The 22,087-nt window shown below is 45.3% G+C and overlaps 2 protein-coding genes across 5 annotated transcripts in view; both read right to left on the bottom strand.

Moving 5' to 3' along the window:
* LOC133968910 (receptor-type tyrosine-protein phosphatase mu-like) overlaps positions 1-8,809 on the bottom strand; it is a 147,093-nt gene extending 138,284 nt beyond the window's left edge. For all 4 annotated transcript variants that reach the window (XM_062405163.1, XM_062405165.1, XM_062405164.1 and 1 more), the window contains exon 1: positions 8,461-8,809. In XM_062405163.1, coding sequence (XP_062261147.1) covers positions 8,461-8,533 — 73 coding nt within the window. In that variant the 5' untranslated portion in view covers positions 8,534-8,809. The remainder of the gene's footprint in view (positions 1-8,460) is intronic.
* A 4,876-nt stretch (positions 8,810-13,685) lies between these two features.
* Positions 13,686-15,526, bottom strand: LOC133968691 (leucine-rich repeat-containing protein 30-like). Its single transcript, XM_062404867.1, has one exon. It carries the CDS (start codon positions 15,018-15,020, stop codon positions 14,121-14,123), a length of 900 nt encoding a protein of 299 aa, XP_062260851.1. The 5' UTR covers positions 15,021-15,526; the 3' UTR covers positions 13,686-14,120.
* Positions 15,527-22,087: the final 6,561 nt, after the last annotated feature.

Here is a 22,087-nt window from a genome sequence, read left to right as displayed (position 1 = left end):
ATAGAAACTGAGTGAAGAGCAGCTTGTGGAAGATATGTGAAGAATGTGCCGGGGGGGGGCGGGGTCAATTCAATCTGAGCGGCTGCTCTTCATCTGTCGCTGATGCCGATTCATTCTCAAGACGTTTAAATCAAAAAAAGGTTGAGCGTCTTTATCCACTGTGCAAAAAAAACACACAAACATGTGACACCTGGTAGAACACACTCGTTTCTTTTACTTTATAGAGATGATGAGGCTTCTCTACACAAATCAAACTTGCGTTTAAGGTCAACACATTTTTTTATATGCGCAACAAAGATTTTCTCTTTGTGTAGTGAAGATGAATCGAAGTTGGTTTCCGGTGCGACGTGTTTTTTTGGCCTTTTACTTTTACATCTCTGGAAAAAGGTCCAACCGCATTCTGCAAGATGCAACACAAATTAGATTCTATCATGTTTGGTTTCCATCACAATTTCATGACACACACTGAACGTCTCAACGTTAGCTTGTCACTAGCAAAGAATCGGAATGAACGTGTACTTCATTTACAAACCCTGTGGAAACCTGCTAATGAATCCAGCCTGGTTCAGAGAGATGAGGCCGAACGATCAATCGAGCCGACGCACCCTAATGTCCTGATTTAAACTGCTTCTCCTGCTCCTCCCTCATTCCCTCGCTCCCCTCCTCCTTCCCTTCACCATTAATAACAATTCAGACCCTTGGAGCATTAATTAGTGAAATTCCTCCCGTGCACCAGGACTCTCCGAAGCCACCGACCACGACTGCAGACTTCTGTAAACATGATCCGCTGCATAGCAAGTTGTTTTCATACCCAGGTTTTAAGACATGGTGATGAGATCACTGAATTGTTCGAGCATGCCCAACACACACACAAACACACAAACACACAGAGTCTCTCCTCTCTTACAAACACTCCCCTCTCTGTCTCTCACTCTCTCTTCATTAGGCCGCCCCTGCGCTGGCCTGTGTGCGATTCATTAGCTTTTATCCTCCTCATTTGAAGAAGGAGCTGTGTATAATTAGAGCATCTCTGTTTGTCCAGCATCCTTCACACAGTCACATCTCAAGGCCAATTATCATTCCGCTGCAGAGCTCCTAGATAACACAGCCACATCCGCCGCCTGGAGAACCAACTTCAAACTATTACTGCCTCTCAAGAATGTAAATAAAATCAACAGCTAATGATTGAATGTGGAGTGGCACTCCAGGGACATGAAGACGATGAGCCATATTGCTCGACTTTGCGTTTCTAAGATTTGATTCACTTTTGTTTTTTTTGCCCGGGAAGTGTTAGTGACGGAACGTTTCCACACGTTCAGTGCACAGTGTGTGTAGCTGCACAGCGTTTCTAACACACAATGGATGCAAAACTCGTAGAATGACACAATCTCAGGATACACGTAGAAGACGCCAACGAAAGTGTTAACCTGGAAACACCAAGACATGAAAGAGCTTTCGGTGATAACCAGCGTCAATGTGCTGAAAATAAAAAACATGCGATCTCTGCAGAGGAATCTTGTCCTGCCTCCTGATTGGCCCCTCCAGGCTCCACCCCTCGTCTGAATGTCAGATGTCGTGTTGTTTCCATGTGAAACGTAAACTCCTGAAAACGTCTGAAAACCCCCTGGACAGTCGCTTTGCTGCCGCCTGTGTGTCGGCTCTGCAGGCCAGCACTTATAACTTCATCCTCATTGTTTCTGTTAATGTTAGCGTTTAACTCTTATTTCACATTACGGGTAAAATATGTGTATTTTACTAAATGTCCTGCAGTTTTAGGACAATGGAGAAGAACAATGATTCCTCAGCTTTCAGTCAAAACAACCACAGAGATTTTGTTCTGGTCAAACAGTTGAACGTTCTCTGGAGGTCAAGTCGGTCATCTGACTCCAAAAAAAACACAAACCAGGAGTTAACTGCAGGACGGGGAAGAAACAGAGGTTCTGCGGATGTGTGCAGGTCTTTGCATGAAGAAGAGTTTAATTATTCTGTTTTATTACAGAACAAACATGTGGTCTGTGAGCACTCTGAGCTGAAAAAGGGAGAAAAGTTGTATTAAAAGTCTTAATTTCATCAAGTTAATCAAGTTTTGACCTTGAGTCGACCTTTGCATTTATTTTGTATTTGGAGGATTAAGCGCGATGACTTTATTTGCGGTTAACTTATTAAATTACTTTCTGTGCCCTTAAACTGGAGTCTGCGTATATTAAAAGGAGCTCCAGCTGCTCCACGGTGGATTTAAAAAACACTCAAATCAAAAAGGTGAGAGTTTTGACTTTACCCTCAGAGTCGCTGTTTGATTTTAGATCTAATGTGGCGGCGTGTGGAGCCAACAAAACAAAATGTGTCGCCGTGCAAATACAGAGTGCACTTCAAGTCACGGTCTTAATACCACTTTTATTAATTTCTAATGTTTGTTTTCACGGCAATTTAATTTAATTTAGAAAGCTGGAGAAACAGCAGAATAAAGGAAATTAATATCAGACTTCTTTAGTTTTTTTTTTTACTCGAGCTCAACTAGTCATCATCGATCTGTGTTCTTCTTCTCTTTTTTCTCCAGGTGTATCAATTTGGCCTTTCACCTGCTTCATCTTCTCCTCCAGTTGGTGATTTTGCCTCATTTCCTCGAAGCCCTCGTGGCGATTGGCAGAGAGCAGATGCCGACCTCTCCCGTAGAACCGCAGCTGAGTAATGTGTCAAGCTGTGTGCCCTTTACCCGGGGACGCAACATGTTTTGTTATTCCGTTATAATAAGTCTAATGAGGATAGCAAAATGTTAGATAACCTTCTCCTACACGACGCCTTGCACCTGGCGTGACTCTCTCGCCTGGAAGCAACGACGCTGATCTTTAATTTTCCGACGCCGACGTTCGACTCTGACCTTTCGCTGCGGCGTCTCAGACGGCAGATTTTATTTTGAAATTGCAGGATTGCCTTGAAATAGCTTGATGTGATATCGTGTCGTGTGTGTTTGGTCAGGCAGCTGTGCAAAGAGGAGGAGAGGAGCGACACCACGGATCTCACTGAGGGCGGCGGTGCATCAGTCCTACTGGGGGGGGGGGGGGGGGGGGGGGGGGTGTTTACTTTAAGAGCTGTTGTTTGTTATTGGAAATAAAACATCAAATGCACCGACATGGTGTGTGATTCCCTGAAACTACAGTTTGGTTCATATCACCTTTTATTATAGTCACAGTTTTTTGTCTTCCTGTATCATAAATATAAGATAGTGGATATTTGTAGATACTGTGAAAAACAGGCACTGAAGTTGTGTTAGAAAATACAGCAGTCATCTTACATGTTGTTGCACATTATTGTCGCCTCGTTTCGGTGAGAATGTGTACGTCAATGATTGTTTGTGCGTCCTGTCCAGGTTGTACCCACCTCTCGCACAATGGGATCATCTCCAGTTCTCCCACACAACCCCTCATCAGGATATAATTGGTGAAGGTATAGATAATTGACGGATATATAAATACACGTTAGACATCTGTATTGATGAAAAGTGCAGTATATCGCTGTCGACCGAGTCATTACTGCAGTATTTTATGTTTGCACGTTGTTAAAGTTAAAGTTTTTAGAGTGACACCCCCCCCCCATCAACCAGCCATGATCAGCCTTCAGACGACTTTGCTAACAAACTCAGAATAAACCTTTTTTCAAGGAGGTCCCACCGCAGCGTTTGAACAGCTTCAGTAAATCCACGTGTTTCTACCTCCTTCATTATCTTCATAATAAAAAAAAAAAAGTGTCTGAGAAGCAAAGTCACAGAAGAATGTACACCTCACTTTCTGCTTTGTACTATCATCAATCACCAGAAGCCCCCCCCCCTCCTCCTCCTACAACATTGGTTGAAGCCATCCATATTAGAAAGACGGCAAAAAAAAAAAAAAAAGAATCACATGCATATTTAATTTCATTCTCCACTGGCTCACACAAAAGAAACTGCCACCCTTCAGGACACCTTTCAGAAAAGTCTCTATTAAATCGAAGTCAGCTGGGAGGGGGGGGGGGAACATTTCGAGTGAGGATCTAAATTATTGCCCGACTTCAAATGAAGTGCTGTTTATCTTCCCGAGCAGCCGATGTGTTGTTTTACTCCTTAGTCACCGCTCGGATGGCAATCAGGATCGGTCAGCCGGGGCGCGTTCAGCAGCCGTCACTCCACGGTGACAAACTGCAGCTCCACTCTCCGGGCCGGGGCATTATTCTCAACACGCCACACGGCTCAACCCCTATCAGAAAACAAGGCAGGTTTTATGGCTGCTGGAAAAGGTGGTAAACATAACAAAGTGCACAGCTCCCTGGAATTTAATGCGCTCGGTCAAAAGACGGAGTATAGATATCAAAGGCCAGGGCGTCGAAGAAAAAAAAAAATAGAAGCTGTCCTCATGATGTAGGAAGCAGAGGCACAGGCCGAACACAACAAGTGATTTATGGTGTGGATTTATTTTTTGCCCCCTCTCGCTGCTCTGGAAGTATAGCATCCAGTGGGCATTGTGAATGCAAAAGATGGAGAGGAGGGGGGGGGGGGTGGACGGTCATCTCTACTAGAGATGTTCCAATACTTCAGAAATGCCGGATCGGGTATTCACAAACGTTTGTACTGAAACCATACGATGTCTTTCAATTATGTTAGTTCTCCCCCCCCCCCGTCCCTCACGGATAAAGTTGCAATTTTCCCTTCCTGGAAATCTGCTGATCCTGCCACTAGCCACTACTGTTTCTAGCAGGGGCGGATCCAGAGGCGAGGGGCCAAGTGGGGGCACTGGCCCCAGCTGACATCCGATTGGCCCCTTAAAGAGCCTAAAGAGCCTCTGTCCTGTGAGTAGCTCACAATACTCACAATAAATATGCCTCAGCTTTTTGGGGTTAGGGTTAGTACACAATATGCTTCAAAAAGGAAAAAATGTCCGCACATATTCAATGATACTCAAAGCTACAGAGCGGACAGTGAACGAGGGGGGAGTTAAATGTGCACCTAAGTGAATCAGGATGGAGGTTTGACATAATGTCTATGTTTCTACACTGTGGCTGCAGGTTAAGAGTTTGTTTGAAGGAGTTAACTGTTTGATGCTGTTACTGTTTAAAGCTTAAAAAGGTATTTTGTATTTAGAAACTGTGGATGCACATTAACAGCCATTTAAAGATAGTATTTGTTGTGTAATTCATTTTTTTTTTTTTTACTTATATGGCAATAAATAAGGTTCTATGACCTTCATTCCCTGTCAGTATTTGTTTAACCCGGTTTAACCTGAGCCAGGCTATGAATAAAGTCAGTAACCACCACTTACACACAGGGCTCGTACCATACAGCTGTTAAATAAGTCGCTATATTTATAAATGCACTAGCATGGGGAGCAGCACTCGGGATCACATGATACAAAGTCCACGAATCTGAACCAGTGTTTGGAAGGGGAAATATCGAATGAGCCAACCAGTTCACCCAGTGGAAGGAGATGACACTGAAGCAGCAGGATCCTGATTATGGAGTCAGTCGAGTTTTTATACGTGTAAATTAAACGACTTCCAGAGGACCGCTCCCTGTGATCAAATTGCAGCCGATACTGTGCACTGAAGAACGCCGGCACTATGGTTACCTCAGTGATCTAATTACCTCGTGAGCTGTTCGCACATACACCCCCCCCCCCCCCCACGCGCCTTCTCCACAACAAAATGTCTCGAGCCACAAGCACCGGCTCACGTTCAGCCCCCCCCCGTCCAAGTGTGTGTGGCCATAATCCGTCACCTCAGCCTCACAGAGTAGAACGCATCCAATTGATTTCTTCCTGGTTTACATATTTACACACACCCTCGTGCAATTAGGAGCACATTTATCGACAGCTCCGGCCCCACTGGGAGTCCTGCAGAGCAAATAAATCTCCTGGTCCTGGGGCTGCCAGCGGGGGAGATTGATAAACCTCACACAAGAATGGACTGGGAAGACGTTGAGCTTCAGGGTAAGATAGTTCTCTGCCATGAAATGACAAAATGACCTGTGGCATGAAGACTGCACCACATTAACACTATTTATTCATCAGAAAATGTAAAGTATAAGCTCTAAACATCCAGTACCAGTTTGCAGACAATAGGGCCAAGTAAACAATATAAAAATGTGATATTTTTAGCAGATAAGATATTTGTTGCTTAGACAGTGCAGTGTTTTGTCACAGCAGGGACTGGGATAAATTCCAAAGTGCGTCTGAATCCTGATCTATGTGTCTGACTGGAGGTGCTCCACTCCCGAGCAGCTCAGCTCCATCATCTGGGTATCACATTATGTGTGTGCCATGCTGCCCCCAACAGGCTCTCTGAGAAATGCATCAGCTGCCTGATGAACCCCACAGCTTCTGAGTGTGGAGCTGAAATCCACAACACAACTTCCAGCTCCACCGCTTCCCCAGAGCGGCACATTAATACACAAAAAACACACATACACACACAAAATCAGCCTTTTCCCACATTTTAAAGGGAGGTTTGTGTGTGTAGCTCTAATTGTATTGGCAGTATGGATCAGCTCCAGTACATTGATTGGCATGAATGTGGGTTAATGTCCCTTTTTTCCCCCACATTAAATGTCATTGTTGAGGCAGCAGAAATGAGCCTTCAGGCGCTAAATGAGAGTCTGAATGTGAAGTCCCTCTGGACTCAGCCATTAACAGTGAAGGTGAAAGTCTGTGTTATTATGGGGGGGGGGGGGGGTAGAGTCTAATAAGTCAAATCGCTATCTGCTGCTAATCCCTGAACTTCTTCTCTGCACAAAGTTTTAAGTTGAGTTAATACAAATGAAGTTGCCTGTGTTGTGAATAGTGAACAGCATTAATTAGAGAATGGGTGTTGTATCTGCTTGGGGGGGGGGTGCATTAAATACACAAATCCATTGAATTGAAGGTATTAAATGACAAATAGAAATATAATGATGCATGCATTCTCAGCTGGAATCAAAGTGCATGATATGGAAACTGCAAGAGAGACTGTAAAACTTCAAATGCAGCTTTTTCAACACCTGAACAGTTCTGCAAAACCAGCTGTATAATGAACTCGGGTACTTATAGCGATGAAGAGGGAGAAATACATTCACACATGACGCTCATAAACTGCAGATAAAGTGCATGACATAAGGAATTTGGTGAAAAGAGCAGCGGACACTAAACATAATCCACATAGTGCACGTTACACTGGGTGTGACACTGGGGAGGCGACTGGGGCTCGTGTCCCCCCCACAGTGACCAGAACCGAATAACTGAAGTTCGCACAGAGTTTAAACTGGAATACGTCGACAGTAGTAGGCTGCTCGAGGTTAATCACATTAAAAAACAGCCACGAGATAAAGTTAGACACGCGGACTGTGAACTCCGACAACTCGCGGTCACTCGGCTGCATCGTGGCGCTGGAGGCTGGAGGCTGGAGGAGCCGGAGCGCACCTGCTCGTGGCGCACAGCGGCTCCAGCAAGGCGAGACCACGGGAAACTGATGAACTGTGGCGTTCACTGTGGATCCAACGTGCGTAAATGTCACGGTTTTAACTTGGACTGTGAAGTGCATCCACAGTGACGCACATCCCACGTTGCTTTGTACGGGAATTAGAACCAGAAAGATTGATTAAAAAACGAAAAAACTCAGATTCAAGCAGCTGCGAAGAGGTGGAATAAACAAAATATGATGAACGAAGTGAGAGGATCACACGTTCACGGTTGGTTTTTAACTTGGTCTAGAAAAATTCATCCATCACAGCCTCTGACTCGTTGATTTCACTCGAATTTACTCCGCAGACATTCCTTAGAAGACAATAAACTCTGATTAAAGCAGATCTGAACAAGTGAGACAACGAGAAACTGATCACAAATAATCACAAAAAGATGAACGAAGTGCAAACTGTGGCGTTCACTGTGAATCAAACGTGCGTAAATGTCATGGTTTTAACTTGGTCATCAAAATGCACCCTTACGACCTATAACTGGGGTTGATTTCACTCGAATTGACTCCATACACATTTTTAAGAAGACGAGAAACTGCGATTAAAGCAGCTCTGCACAGGTGAGACCAGGGAGAAACTGGTGGATGCCTGGAAACTGTGTTTCAAGCGTGCGTAAAAATCATGTTTTTGACTTAAATCACATTGATTTCACTCGAATCGACTCCATACACATTACTAGCAAGACAAGAAACTCTGATTACAGCAGCTCTGAACAGGTGAGACAACGACAAACTGAAGAACGCCTGCAAACTGTGGATCCAACGTGCGTAAATATCAGGTTTTCAACTTGGTCTCCAAAAAGGCATCCGTCACAACCTACGATTCAAAATTATTCCACTCGAATTCACACCACGACTATCACTTAAAATCTGCTAAACAACCAGACAGAGCGGTGGACAAACTCGAGCTCAAGTGTCGCCACGCTCCACTCGCGGTGCCATGGGGGGGGGGGAAACGGCGCACAAACATGTCCAGGTAATCCCGCTTACCTTTGAAAACTTCCCCTCGGGCGCACAGCAGCAGGGTCAACGCAGCAAACAAGCAATTGATAACTTTATCCATGTCGAGCGCGGCGTCGTGGCGTTAACCCCCAGCAGCAGCGGGGTTAACGGGGCAACTCTTCTTCTCTGGAACCGCAACTTGAATCTAACGTCACTTTTTCTCTGGCTGCTCCGTCTCCAAGTGTTCGCCCTGTCCTCCGTGCCTGTGCGGAGGCGGAGGAGGAGGAGGGGAGGTGAGAGGACCCGGTGGCCGGACACGGCTGCTGCTCCTTCTGCGCCGGCTTCGCTCCACACTTGCAGGAGGAGGAGGAATGTGTGAGTGAGTCCTGATTCCTGAATTGCGCCTGGATTGACTGGTCCGGCTGCTCCAGGAGAGCAGCGGCTGCGTGCACGCTCCGCAGCCGGTAGAGGGCACGTTTGAGCCCCGCCTGTTAACGAGGTGTCCCCTCCTCCTGCGGCCCCTTGGAACCGGGTCATGAGCGGCAGCTGTGCACTCGAGGATCAGGTGGAATATAAAATAACAACATTGATTATAATCATAATAATAATCATCATCAGCACCAGCATCATCATCATCATCATCACCTATGATCGGTGAACCCACTCAGAGATCATTAATTGAAGGTGCCAATTAATGAATCACTAATTGAAATTTGTTTTATAATATTAGAAATAATCAATTATATTCTTCAACATATGTTGGTCTTTAAACATTCATTCATTAATTCCCTTTTAAAGGGGCAGTTCACCACCAGGCTCAGAGACAGTTTCATCCCCCAGGCCATAACTCCTCTCCGTGACATATTTGCACTATTGTTGTTTTATTTTCCCCTCAAATGTTTATATATATATTTAGATATATATACTTTAAATTTAAAATTTTGATATTCTATTTTATACTATTTATATTTTATTTTATAGGTTGATATTACTTGAGCATTGCTAGAAGAGAGCCTGAGACTCAAGCATTTCACAGCCAGCGACTGCTTAATGTTATTGTTGTGCATTTGACAATAAAAAACTTGAATCTTGAATCATCCACTCACCACTCTGTCGAAGGAGGGGGGGGGGGGTGTTTGAGTCCACAACACACTGTTGGAGTGCCAGGGTTAAACAACGCTGCAGCCAAATCCAAAACAACTGAAGTAACTGGCGACAGATTCCTATAAATCATTACATGTCTCCTTGCTGCTCTTGTGGTGTCTATGACCTGTGACATTCAAACTCAACTGGAAACCAGTAGATTTACACTTTGCTTTTAGCCTGAATGTTCACTGTGATCCTAGAACTATGGCCGCGGTTTAGGAGGAGGATAATAATAACAATTTGAATGTCGGGGTTTAAGGTCACTTAAACGGCCAATCTGTTTTTATTTTTACGTTTGAAGGAGTAGTAGCCACATTGTTTTAGATGCTCAACCTGATGCCTTAATTTACTAAATATAACTTTGATATAAATTTAAAATCTCTGCCAGCTGGAGTCTTAATGCTCGTTCAGCCATTAAAGAGAAATTTAGCCTGACATTCAGGACGACCTCATCAGACGACCTGGCGAAAACAAGGCTGCATCATCACACACGTTCTTTTAGTGTGTGTGTGTGTGTTTGTTTCAGTCTTCATCAATCAACGATGAAGCTTTACTTTAATAAACACAAATATTTGTTGGAAATCAGTCTTATCTGAGACGGCGAGTGCAAACAGCGGCGGGAGAATCCGAGATGGAGGAGCAGCTGATGACAAAGTCAACCAATGTCACCGCCTTATTGTTTTTGCATGCAAAAACACACACACATGGTCATTTCACTGGTACCAGGAGTTTTTCGTGGCTAATTAAAACTGAGCCATATTGACACGGGTCCACATTTAGTTTCTAAACAACCTCCTGTTGTCAAGGATATACGGCTCTGTGTTGTCGTGGTTGTCATTACATGGAGGTGCACCGCGGCTCTCTGTGGTCCGCAGGCATTGTCGTGGCTTCGGCAGTTGTGTTGCCAGGAATGTCGGGAATACCAGTCTGAGCAGAGCTGTCATGGGAGTCGTGGGAATGAAACTTCCTCTGATTGGACAAAGGGCAGAGTGGATAACATCATTGTGTGCACTCCTGAATGCATTGGGGTGGGGGGTGGGGGGCTGGAGGGTGAGGCTGCTTGTTAGTGGGTGATTGAGGGGTGTGTTTCAGTGGGTCTGCGTAAACACAGTCAGCCACCGAGTCATGTTGGATAAATAAATCATGATAATATCTTTCACCGCAGCTTCCACCCATTTCTTATTTTTAACTGTTCATTCCAAGCCGTTTATACGTTAAGTGTTTCAACCCTTTGGCCCCTTCTATACTTTTTATGTTATATGAATTGACAAAATGCAGCTAAAAGTGGTTAAAACAGCACATATTACATTTTAAGAAAACTACAATAGCTCCACCAAGGCCCATCAGCTCGCTCAGGTTCAATCCGGCTGCTCCAAATTATAAATGTTTCTGTTTTAAATCAAGTACTCTATAGGACATCAATATCAATAAATCTAAGTAACGAGCTTCTGATCAGAATCTGTGGCGGCACCTGCACCACTCACGGTATTGAAAGAGACTTAATGTTGACACTTTCGTTCGCCTGTTATTGTTCCAAAAGCTTAACTTTCATCCCACTGTGGAAGCTGGTGACAGAGGAGCTCTGACATTACACTGATTGGATGAAAAGCACCGGAGCGGCTTCAAAAGATTCCATATTTAGGCCTCAAAGGTCACGAGCACTTCAGTGACTCACGGTCTCATCTGAACTGCATCCTGCTGACATTTCATGAGAGGAAGCTTCAGAAAATCTCTTCTGCATCACATCCGCTCTGTGTGTCGGGATGTTTCCTATCCGGCCAACATAAGAGCGACGAGATGTTGTGTAACACTGATTGTCAACACCTTCCCATGTGTGTGACGCAATAAATAACACAACTTACACAGCGGTGACGTTCATTGTGATAATCCTGTGTGTTAGTGACCTGGCAAAGCAACTAAATAAGTAAAAAGTTACTCTTCCTTTTAAATAAAATTTGTTTACGTTTTTGAAATGACAAATAACCAAATACCCATACGAGTTACAAAAGTGTTAAAAAAAAAAAAAAAATCCAGGCCCAAACTTCTGCTTCAGAAACAACAGCCTCAACATAAACACAACTCTCTTTAATTGACACACAGTGGGTGTTTATATATAGCTGGACTAGTCCATTCAGGCAAACAGGGGAGACCGAAACAAACATACAACACTAACTACACAAATAAACTATCAACACACAAACATAAGCAACCTTTTAAAAATAAGTTTATACACAAACAAAAAGGATTAACTTTAAACAAATGCTAACAAAGTCCAAAAAAGAAGTTTCAAACCATTCTAAATCTGCCCTCCCTCCCTTCAATCAGCCTTTGGCCTCCTCCACTTCCTGTGGGTGGGGCTTAAAAGTCCACTTCCTGCAGGCTTAAGGCCTTTGGCCAGAGGAGCTCGGCACAAACTAACGGTGAGTGTTATTGCAAATTAAAGAAAAATAACAGAATATTAGCTAAATTGTGTGCACCCAACTTAGAAAATACACAAAAATAAATGATGGTGCAACCGCCACACCCTGCCTTTAACGTCACCAGCTCGATTCCCGATTGATTAGCTGCCCTTCATTATTGGAAGTCACTTGCCGCTGGTGAGGCTAAACGGTTTTCTGAGCTTTTGAATTGTAAATGAATAACGTCTTCAACTGAGGGAAAGCAGGGGCCGATCTGAGCTCAGCCACTCGCACAAAGTCAAAGCTACAAAACAAAGTTGTCGGGCGCACACAGCAATTACATAAGATCAGCAAATCCTGCCTGAGTCGGGGGGGGTCCCCCGAGTACCGCTGACCACCAGTGAGTGAGCACTGCACAACACGGGGAGGCTGATTGCCGCGCGGCAAAGCATCACTTTAATTAATAGCCACAGTGGTTAAACTGCGTTTCACTCGACTGTACACGAGAGAGTTTTATAATTAAAGCCCAATCAGGGCTTTTGTTTGTGCAATTACAAATAAGTGTTAATCTATTTTGTTGCTTTAGTTCCCGATTGAAAGTCCTGCTTCTCTCACGTTTGTTTAAACAAGTAATACAAGTGGACGTTTTTATTTTAAAGTCAGTAGAATAGTTCACCGCTGAGCAGTCATACCTGGATCCAGATCAACGGACTCACACAGCATCTTTGTAGGTGCTTTATTTGACAACACGTCCAATGATCACTATCTGGGACAAAGCTGTGTGTGTGTGTGTGTGTGTGTGTGTGTGTGTGTGTGTGTGTGTGTGTGTGTGTGTGTGTGTGTGTGTGTGTGTGTGTGTGTGTGTGTGTGTGTGTGTGTGTGTGTGTGTGTGTGTGTGTGTGTGTGTGTGTGTGTGTGTGTGTGTGTGTGTGTGTGTGTGTGTGTGTGTGTGTGTGTGTGTGTCACTTGCATGTAGTTGCACGTACAGACCAACAGAGGTCCCGTTTTTCTCTCTTCCACAGCAGCAACTCTTCTCTGTGACTGGTTGAACTTTGACCTTTTTGAGAGTTGAGAAACCAGATTGATATTCCAGCAGCCGAGTTCATTCACCTTAGGGTCAGGGAATTAAAAGTGATTTGACAATAATGCATTTAAATTTTTTAATTTGTTGAATATGGACTTCAAGATTAGTGCATGATTTGAATAATGTTGGCTCAGACGGTATTATATCTTTTTTAAATGTTTTATTTACACAGAAAAGTTTGTTTTAAACATCATTTCTCATAGATTTCATGAAACATTTTCACATTAAAACACTTTCACGGCTTTTAACATTGTGCTTCCCCTCCACAGTTACAGCTTTTAACTTCTCCGGACAATGGGAACTCATAGTATCAGTTTAACATCAGCGTTTGTACCATCATTTATTCATTCTTATGAAAGATAAAGTAAAGTCTTGGCAGTAACTACAAATATTTCACAGTGTCTAAATTCAGTGTTAATCATTTCATGCCTGGTAAAGGTCTTTTTTCCCGTAACTGTTTTCCACTTGTTTTTATTACAACATTGGACAAACTCAGGGGATCTACCAGCGGGCAGTGTCCTGCTCTGATCTGTTAGAGTGAAACAACATTTAATCACAGTGTAAGTCCCGGTTGTGTTTTGGTTTTATGTTTTATTGCAGATCTTAAGCCCCCCCCACCCACCCTCCACTGTTTTTCCACTGACCTCACCCACTTGATCCCAGTGACCTTAATGCAACAAAAGACAGCGGTGCTCTGTGGCTGATCCCCCGCCCCCCCACTCTGCCACAAGATCAACTGACCAGTTATCAGCTCCCAAATGGGGACCTGTGAATGTCAGGAGCTGCGTGACTCGTCCTGACTGCTTCGCTGTGGATTAACAAATGTTTAGACATGACACAGCAGTTGCTAATTCTTTATTTATATCCAAACTTTGGTATTACATAAAATAAATAGAAAATCTACTGGTCAGTCAGAGATAAATCATCTTAGGACATAATATCCCTGTCAGTCAGGTGGTGGTATCGCTTTGCGGACCCAGACCAGGACTACCACCTGCCAGGGGTCAGCTTCGCACCAACGTGGCATTACGACACACTCTTTTAGACACACACAGACACACATGCAGGAGTGTGCACCCTCACGTGGGCTTGAGGTAGTTATAGAGGGCGCTGAGTCCTCCTTGCAGCACCTCCTGAATAGGCTTGAGGAGGGGGTTGTGGATTATGTGAAGGCCCTTGTCCATTGGGTGGCAGGCCAACCTCCCGAGCCGGCTCAGCAGATACATTTCCACCGGGACATTTTGCAAGTCATTGAAGTCAACATTGAGGAGCTCTAAAGACTCCAGAAAGCACAGCGTCTTCGGCAGCGAGTGGATACTGTTTCCCTCCACGATGAGGATCTTGAGGTTCACCAGGTCCTGGATCTGGTCCGCAATCGTCTCTAGTCGGTTGCAGGCCAGTTGGAGGAAGACCAGGCCCTTCATGGTGTACACACACGTGGGGATGTGAGCGATGCGGTTGTGGCTGAGGTTGAGCTTGGTCAGACTGTTTATTGCAGCCAAGCTGCCAGGGAGGCCCGTGATCTGGTTGTTGGCCAGACTGAGCACCTCCAGGCAGGTGCAGGAGCCCAGCTCCTCGGGGACCTCGCTCAGCCGGTTGCGACAGGCAAAGAGCACACGCAGCTTCTTCAGGAGACCGATCTCAGGCGGGAGGCTCGACAGGTTGTTGCCCCAGAGATTCAGGATGACCAGATTGTCCAGGGCGCCCAGGGTGGGGGGCAGGGAGCACAGGCAGTTCATGGACAGGTTTAGCTTCTGGAGCTCTCGGAGTTCCCACAGCTCAGCCGGGGTCTTGTCAAGCGCCCGCATGGCTAGACTCAGGGTGCTGTAGCCGAAGTGCACCGTGGCGTGTCTGCGGATCCTCTCGGCAGCCGACGACAGGCTGGGCTGGTCGTCCCTCAAAGCACTCTTGCCCCTTTGACCCATACTCACCTCGTTCAAGTCCTTGGTGGAAAAACTGCGAGATTGCTTCCCACCCATCGTCCTCGCTTCAAGTCAATCGCCTCGAACACCAATGTCACCATGCGATTAGCTAAATCACCAGAGAGCGGTGCATTGAGAGGCGGCGTGGGATAACGACTGCTGATTGATCTCCAGGGTTCTTGAACAAGCCGTACAGAGCATGATGAGCTCCAGTCCTGTGAGGTGCTTGGTTGTAGTGGAACTCCTGATGTTTGGCAGCAGTGACTCTGAATCCTAGCTGGGTTCTCTCCGAGTGGAGCTGCAGGCGGCTGTAACTGAGCGGTAGACGCTCTCCCGGACCAAGTGCCTGTCGTACAGGATTTCACTCCCCAGCTGGTCCTGTCACTTTCCATGTCCACAGATAGCACTGGGCTCCCCACCCACCCGCGGGGAGGGGAGGACCACTGATAGGATGCTGTGTGAGCTCAATCAGCTGAGGTCACCGCCATGATCTCATGGGTGGACACACCGAAATACTCACAGACACCGTCACACTCGGAACACAACCCTGTCTCTTATGTCACCTACAGCTGCTCTACTCTGTATTGCATTATGCAGTTAAAATGATTCAGATAGTTAACATACCAGCACCCGAAGCCCATAAGCTCCTCTCACATTTGTTCACGTGCGCCTCTGTGCACGTTCCTGTTGTCTCAACATAAATATTCCAGCACCGACACGTGCTGGAGTAATCTCAAATTGATTTGACTTTGCTATGCGACGTATTTGTTTTATTTATTTATTACATGTTATTCATTATTTGAGAAACAATACTTTCTAAATGTTTTAATTAATTTGTAATCATGTTTATCCTTTTTAAATGCAATGAAAGAAAATGTTATATTGACTTTGACACTTTAACGTTTAGAGATTGTAACCAACTAAGTTTGTTTAAGTAATAGGAGCAAAGTTGCGGTGAACAAATACAATTAACATTTAACAATAAATTATATCTGCCTATAAATACATTGTAGGTTATTATACTGCTAAGAGATGCTGAATAAAGCAACTTTGTAACACGTAACCACACAATTGTCTTAAGGACAGAAATAGACTTTTACATAAGAAAATAAGCTCTGTTTTCCAAGAGGTGTCACTCAAATGATGACAACTTATTAAAATGATGTCTGCAACAGGAGAAGTCCGGGTTCATGAGCAGTGAACACTTTATAAAAACGATAGGTGTTAATGGGCCCTTGGACTCCATCCACTTTCCTCGACAGCCGTCCAGAGTCTGACCAGCTCTCAGTGGCCTTAGTCATCATTCTTCTCCCAGCCCAGTAATCAAAGTACTTGGATGACAGTTAGCAGTGATATCCAGCTCTGGGGACTCGCTGGCTCGGCTCTGAGCATGGCTACATCAGCACTTATGAATGACAGGCTGAATCATGTGCTTGCTGAATTGGACACTGGAGAGGGGGTATCGGGGGTGCGTTGCCCGTTCAGGCAGCTGCTTGTGCAGCATGTCTCATCTGGAGCTTTTTATTTTTTTTTTCTTGAATGTTACCTTCATATCAGTTACTTTGTGGAGAAGCGGTTTCCGGCTGACTCGTACATTTCTTGTGTGTTTGCTCTAAAACATTTAATCACAAAGTCTTTTTACAGCCTTCAGTTTTCGGGGGGGGGATCTGATCTTGTGTGTTTGTGCGCCACGGCTAATTTCCCAAACAGCGGGATTGCCATATCCTGCTCTCCTCTATTTACATGAAAAATGACGCCTCAGCTGTAACCATCAGAGCATCCCCCCCCCACCCCACCTCCCCAACACCCCATATACAAACATATCCCTGCGGTGTCAACACAAGGTTGGGAACCCATGCTGTCAAATAAGCTGAACAACCCTCTGCTTCACATGCATATCCCTCATTATGGGTTAACTGTAACCTTGCATTACCTGCATATAAAGCTGAGGTGGATGGACAGATGGAGGGAGGGAGGGAGGGAGGGCTGGGGTAGAAGCTGGATCGGTAGGTGGAAGAATACTAGTTCTTATTTCTGACGGAGAAATGTCATCATGACATACCTCTCCATAACAGGCACACTCCATCATATTCTTGCGAGGCATGAATCTTCATTAAAAGCTCCCTCTTTATCCCTGTGCATGTGTTTTTTGTTTTTTTTTCCCCCAGATGAATCCTCATTTCTACCAGAGGAACAGATGTGTGGAAACAGCTTGAGATTTATATTACAAGAAAATGGGATTCCTCTCACATTCACACAACACCTTAATACCGGGGCCCATTAGCGCCCAAATGGGGAAGAGTTATTCACTCTGAGAACAGTTCCACCCTCCAGTCCTCGGGCTGACGGGAATGATCTCATTTGAGAAGGCTCATCTGGTTATGTGGCACAATAATGTCTCTGGATGAGCTACCTTTAGAGACTCAGGTTCAAGATGTATACCATTATTACTTGTTCATTACTGTTGAGCTTCCTGGCAATGACAGATGATACATGGCCCCGCTGTCACAGAGTCTGCCGCAGGTTTTCTCAGTCCTGTTTGAGACTGTGGAACTCCTGCCAAGACCCGAGGCTCTTCAGAATCTATACTGCAGACACATTACCCCCTGAAGCCAGCGTTCTCATTGAGGAACATGTTCCCCCTTCAGACAGAACACAAGACAAGCTGGGGATGGGGAGACAAGCAATATGCATTTCTGCAAGCATATTCCAGACAAAATTAGCACCATGAAAGGGGAGAAAGCTTGTGAACAGGAGTGGATGGCGAGCCGCCTGAGATGATAACGGTCTATTATTCAGCAGGTGCAGATGTGAATATTCACACCACTGGACACTTTCCATTTGTGCAGGCACGCGTACGTATACCTCCAGCTAATGGACTCTGTGGAAGTGGCAGTGGCTTTTTTGTGTGTGTCAAAAATAATTTGTCACACGTATGAATTACCTGCTGGCGGCGCGGCTCTGCCCAAACCACCAGGTGACGCGATGAAGGCTGTACGCAGCAGAGCAAATTACCACATTGGACTGAGGCCTCCCCAATGGCTGCTTGTGCAAACTGGCACCATGGAAATTACTTCCGTTCATTATCTTTACCACTTAACGTCTTTGGGTAACGGGGGGGCTCCAAATACCTCGAACCCCGGTCTGCTTGTTTTTGGTCCCACAAGGACATGGGAAGAACATGAATCTCTACAGAAAGACTCCAGCTGACCAGGGATCAGCACAAGGAACCTTCTTGCTGTGAGACAATAACGCCGCCCTACCTACATAGACCATTTATAATCCAGACTGCTTTCAGGGCAAATCTGTTCCAAAAGAGCACAAATCCGTATCGTTCTTTCCATCTTCGTGGAACATTTTTCACCCTCTTCTCTTCAACTCTATCTCGTGATCTACTAATCTCTTCCCCCGAGCCACACGCCAGGTATCTGTAGTTAGATCTGCAGTGAAGCAACCAGATTAATCTTCAGATAAAGTGGAACAACATGATGAATAGATAATAAAGGCCCCTGGGGGGAGAGCTGTATCCGGGTTTAACTCCACCGCATCAAGATACCATTTGTAACGATGGCCGGAATCAACGGGGAAGTGCATCGAGCAAAGCTAACCGGGCTCCAAAGTGACCAAATCAGTCCCGACTTTGCTGATGCAGCGGACTGGAAGTGGAAACCAATTGTAGCTGTGACACCAACCAGCAGAGTGATGAAGTGCCGCCCAGCAGCCAATCTGGGTCTCACCTGCTCACAGCGACTGCTACAGGCGGCCGGGAGCAAAGCTAAACAGCGAGCACCGATGCAGAGTGATCATTATGAGACAAGTGTCTGTGCTGCGGGGGGGTGACACTGGGATTGACTGATGCAGAGTCCAGGGTCTGACCTCATCACGCCCGACAACCTCAGCAGAGTTGTAATAATGAGCTTCTCCTCCCAAGCTGCATTAGATACAGACACCAGCTAATGTGTATGGTATCTAACGTCTGTGGACCGGCCACTATTCCCCTCCGGTACAACTCAGACCACTAAGGGAATAGAGTGGAACCTCAGTGCCAGGCAGCAGCAGCTTGGTGGTTCTTCCTCAGTAAACCACCTCCAACTACTTTATAGAAATATACCTTAATGCAGGAGTTTGAAGTTGAGTTGGATCATTTTGACCCTCAAAACAATAGATATCTTAATGTGGCTGATTTTTTTTTTTTTTTAAAGAACTTTGAATATTACCTGGTCACTCATCGAGGACCATAGATCATGATACTGGACCCTGACCGAGGATCGTAATGGTGGATTGTGGATCATGATGATGGTGGTAGTGGCTCATGGACTAAGATTACAACAAGACTGCTTGATAGGATAGGCGGTGGACTACTTGCAGAACAACTTGGACTATGGGCAGAAAATTGGGAAGACGTCAGACTGGTTCGACTCCACGGAGAACCAACAACAAAAAAACTACCCCACTGTCTAGTGCCCCTGAGCAAGGCACCTTACTCCCCCACTACTGCTCCCCGGACGCCGTATATGGCTGCCCACTGCTCTGTGTGCCCGGCACCAGATGGATTAAAAGCAGAGGACAAATTTCCCTCAATTGCACGAGTGTGTCTGTGGATGTGTTTGGGATAAATAAATGTATCTTGTATTCACAATACCTACTCCCATATTCTACCATGACTGGCCCTGCTGCTCCCTTTATTTCTATCACACATTTTTTTGTGTATAAATACTTACATACACTTCTCCATACTACTACATACACTTCTCCTTTATACTAAAAAAACTGTTTCTTCCAATCAATGTTATAAATATCGTAATTTTTTACAAATTACTGACCTCCGAATCGGAAGCTGCAACTGAAGTCGGAATTTTGACTGCGAAATCCAAAATGGCTGCTCTGTGTATTAACAGTAGTGAGTTTTTTGTACTGTTTATTAGCACTTCTGTCGTTAAATGTGTTGTACACATAGTAATGTCTAATAACTATCTTGGCTTGATGGTATAGACTAGAGAGTCACAACAAAGTTAGTTCAGCAGCCGTTCACCAGCAGGACCGTAAAGTAGCTGCAGAAGTTTGAATCGGCTGCCATATTGCACAGAGTGTGGTTACGTATTGTCGAACTGGGCTCTGGTGGAACTGGTGATGTGTCGGGTGTGGTTTAGAAACCTGCATCACACAGTTCTCATTGTGGCCTCCAGTAACAGAAGCTTCAGGGCCGATGATTTTTATGCTCATGCCACCGCAACTAGAGAGACAATAGGATCTGACAAGCTCTGTACTACTAGAAATTAGGATGCCTGCCAGACCATCACTGCCAGCAAGCCATAAATGGTTCATGTGGTGCTGATATGGTAATCATTTCATCCCTACAATGACACCTTGTGAGAGTTGGATAACGATGGCTGTCTTTCAGGGCTGTGTGACTCTGGAAACAGTCCAGTGGCTGAGCGCAGCACAAAGTGTGAATCTGCCGTTTAAAAAAAGGCCCCGTTGCCTCCAATAGGTTGGAAAAGTCTCAAAGATGAGCAAAATAAAAGTGCAGCGGGGGGTTCTCTACACGTCTACGCTCTGGCTGGTGAAATAAGCCACACAAATGCATTCCTCTGGGTTAACTATGCATTCCGTTTCATGCGGTTGTGCGAGTGGGTCCAGGTGCCCGTTGGTGGCACAGGCCCAGCTGGAGGATGTGGCCGACTCGCTCCACTGGCGATCAGGCTGGCATACTAACAGAGCCAGGGGTGCTTTCACAGCGAGTTGAAAGAGGCTGGAGCCCGAGCCTCATGCCCAGGGTTCAGAACCACCGGCTCCAGCTGCGTGTCCACCAGCAGGAAATTAGAGGACTGGAAATCTAAAGTGAATTCTCAACCTGCCGCCCCGGCTCGCTCCATGGCAGGGGTATCGATCTCACGACAGCACGAACTAACCCACCACCTTAATCACGTCTGTGACCCGCTGTACACATGTGAGATTAATTGCAGGGGTGAGAAAAAGAGACATTTTCCAATCACAAGGGATGAAGCCATAACAGGCTAACGTGTCTAAAAGGGCTTAATGTATTACTTCTTGGAGGCTTGCGTAAGCCTTTTATTAAAGTGAAACAATCTTGTCAGACACCTGTTGTTCTTGCCGGGGATATTTATTGTTGGCCTTTGTCAGCACACTGTAATCCCCGGCTAGAACATGGCTGTATGACCTATTCTTGGTCATCGTCATTTTCCCAAGAGCATGTAGGGGTGTGTGAGAGAGAGTGAGAGCGAGAGAGTGGGATTGAAAAAGAGAGAGGCAGGAAAAAGTGACAGCGTCCATGTGCATGAGTGTGTATTTGTGTGTGTCTGTGTGTGAGTGTGTGTGTCCAGTGATTGCAGGCACCCTTCAGCAATTTCAGTGGAGTTTTTTTTTTTTTTTTGACACCCAATGTCATGCAGAACAAATCGCCTATTGCTGACACCAGTGATTTCTTGTCTCCAGTGCTGAAAGGAAGTGTATATGGAGGGTGTGTGTGGGGGGGGGCTGTTGGGTCTTAGTGACAGGGAGTTGGACATTTCTGTGATTAAGTAGTAATGGCCCCGGTCGTGACAGGGAAACAGGGGATTTCATTGGTCACAGGGCGAGAAAAGAAACCTGCACACCCTCTGAGGCCCGGGGGTTATTTCTGAGAGAGTATATAATCATTTCAAGAGTCGTTCTTCCGAAAACTCTCTACACTGATGTTTAAGCTGTGAGGGAAAATGTGGGAAGTTCAGCACTTTTGAAGCAATCTCCAGGAAATGCAGGTTTCATCCCTCCTACTTGCAAAGTACCGGTGGTGATTGACATGCATGAGAAAGATTAGGCCTCTCATCCTCTCACCGCCTGCCTTGAATACCATGTGTCTGCCGATGGGCTTAACCCACTAATTGTGGCTTTAGTTCCGATGGTATTGTTGCGTGCCTGTGGTTGGGTTTAAAGTCGCAGTTATATTGAGACATGCGGGTATTTCACCGTTTGTAATGGAACATCTCAGACAACCGGGGTTTGTGTGTCAGCTGATGTCGGTGTTGTGTTGTTGAGGTGCAGTGAGAGAACAGGGAGTTTGAACCAAAAACAAGAAATAGAAATAAACTCTCTTGTCTTATCAACCAGTCAAAGCACTTTAT

The sequence above is a fragment of the Platichthys flesus genome, chromosome 14 (genome assembly GCF_949316205.1).
Source record: "Platichthys flesus chromosome 14, fPlaFle2.1, whole genome shotgun sequence".
Classification (NCBI taxonomy): domain Eukaryota; kingdom Metazoa; phylum Chordata; class Actinopteri; order Pleuronectiformes; family Pleuronectidae; genus Platichthys; species Platichthys flesus.
The sequence above is the reverse complement of the archived record's forward strand: the minus strand, read 5'-3'. Positions and strand labels throughout refer to the sequence as shown.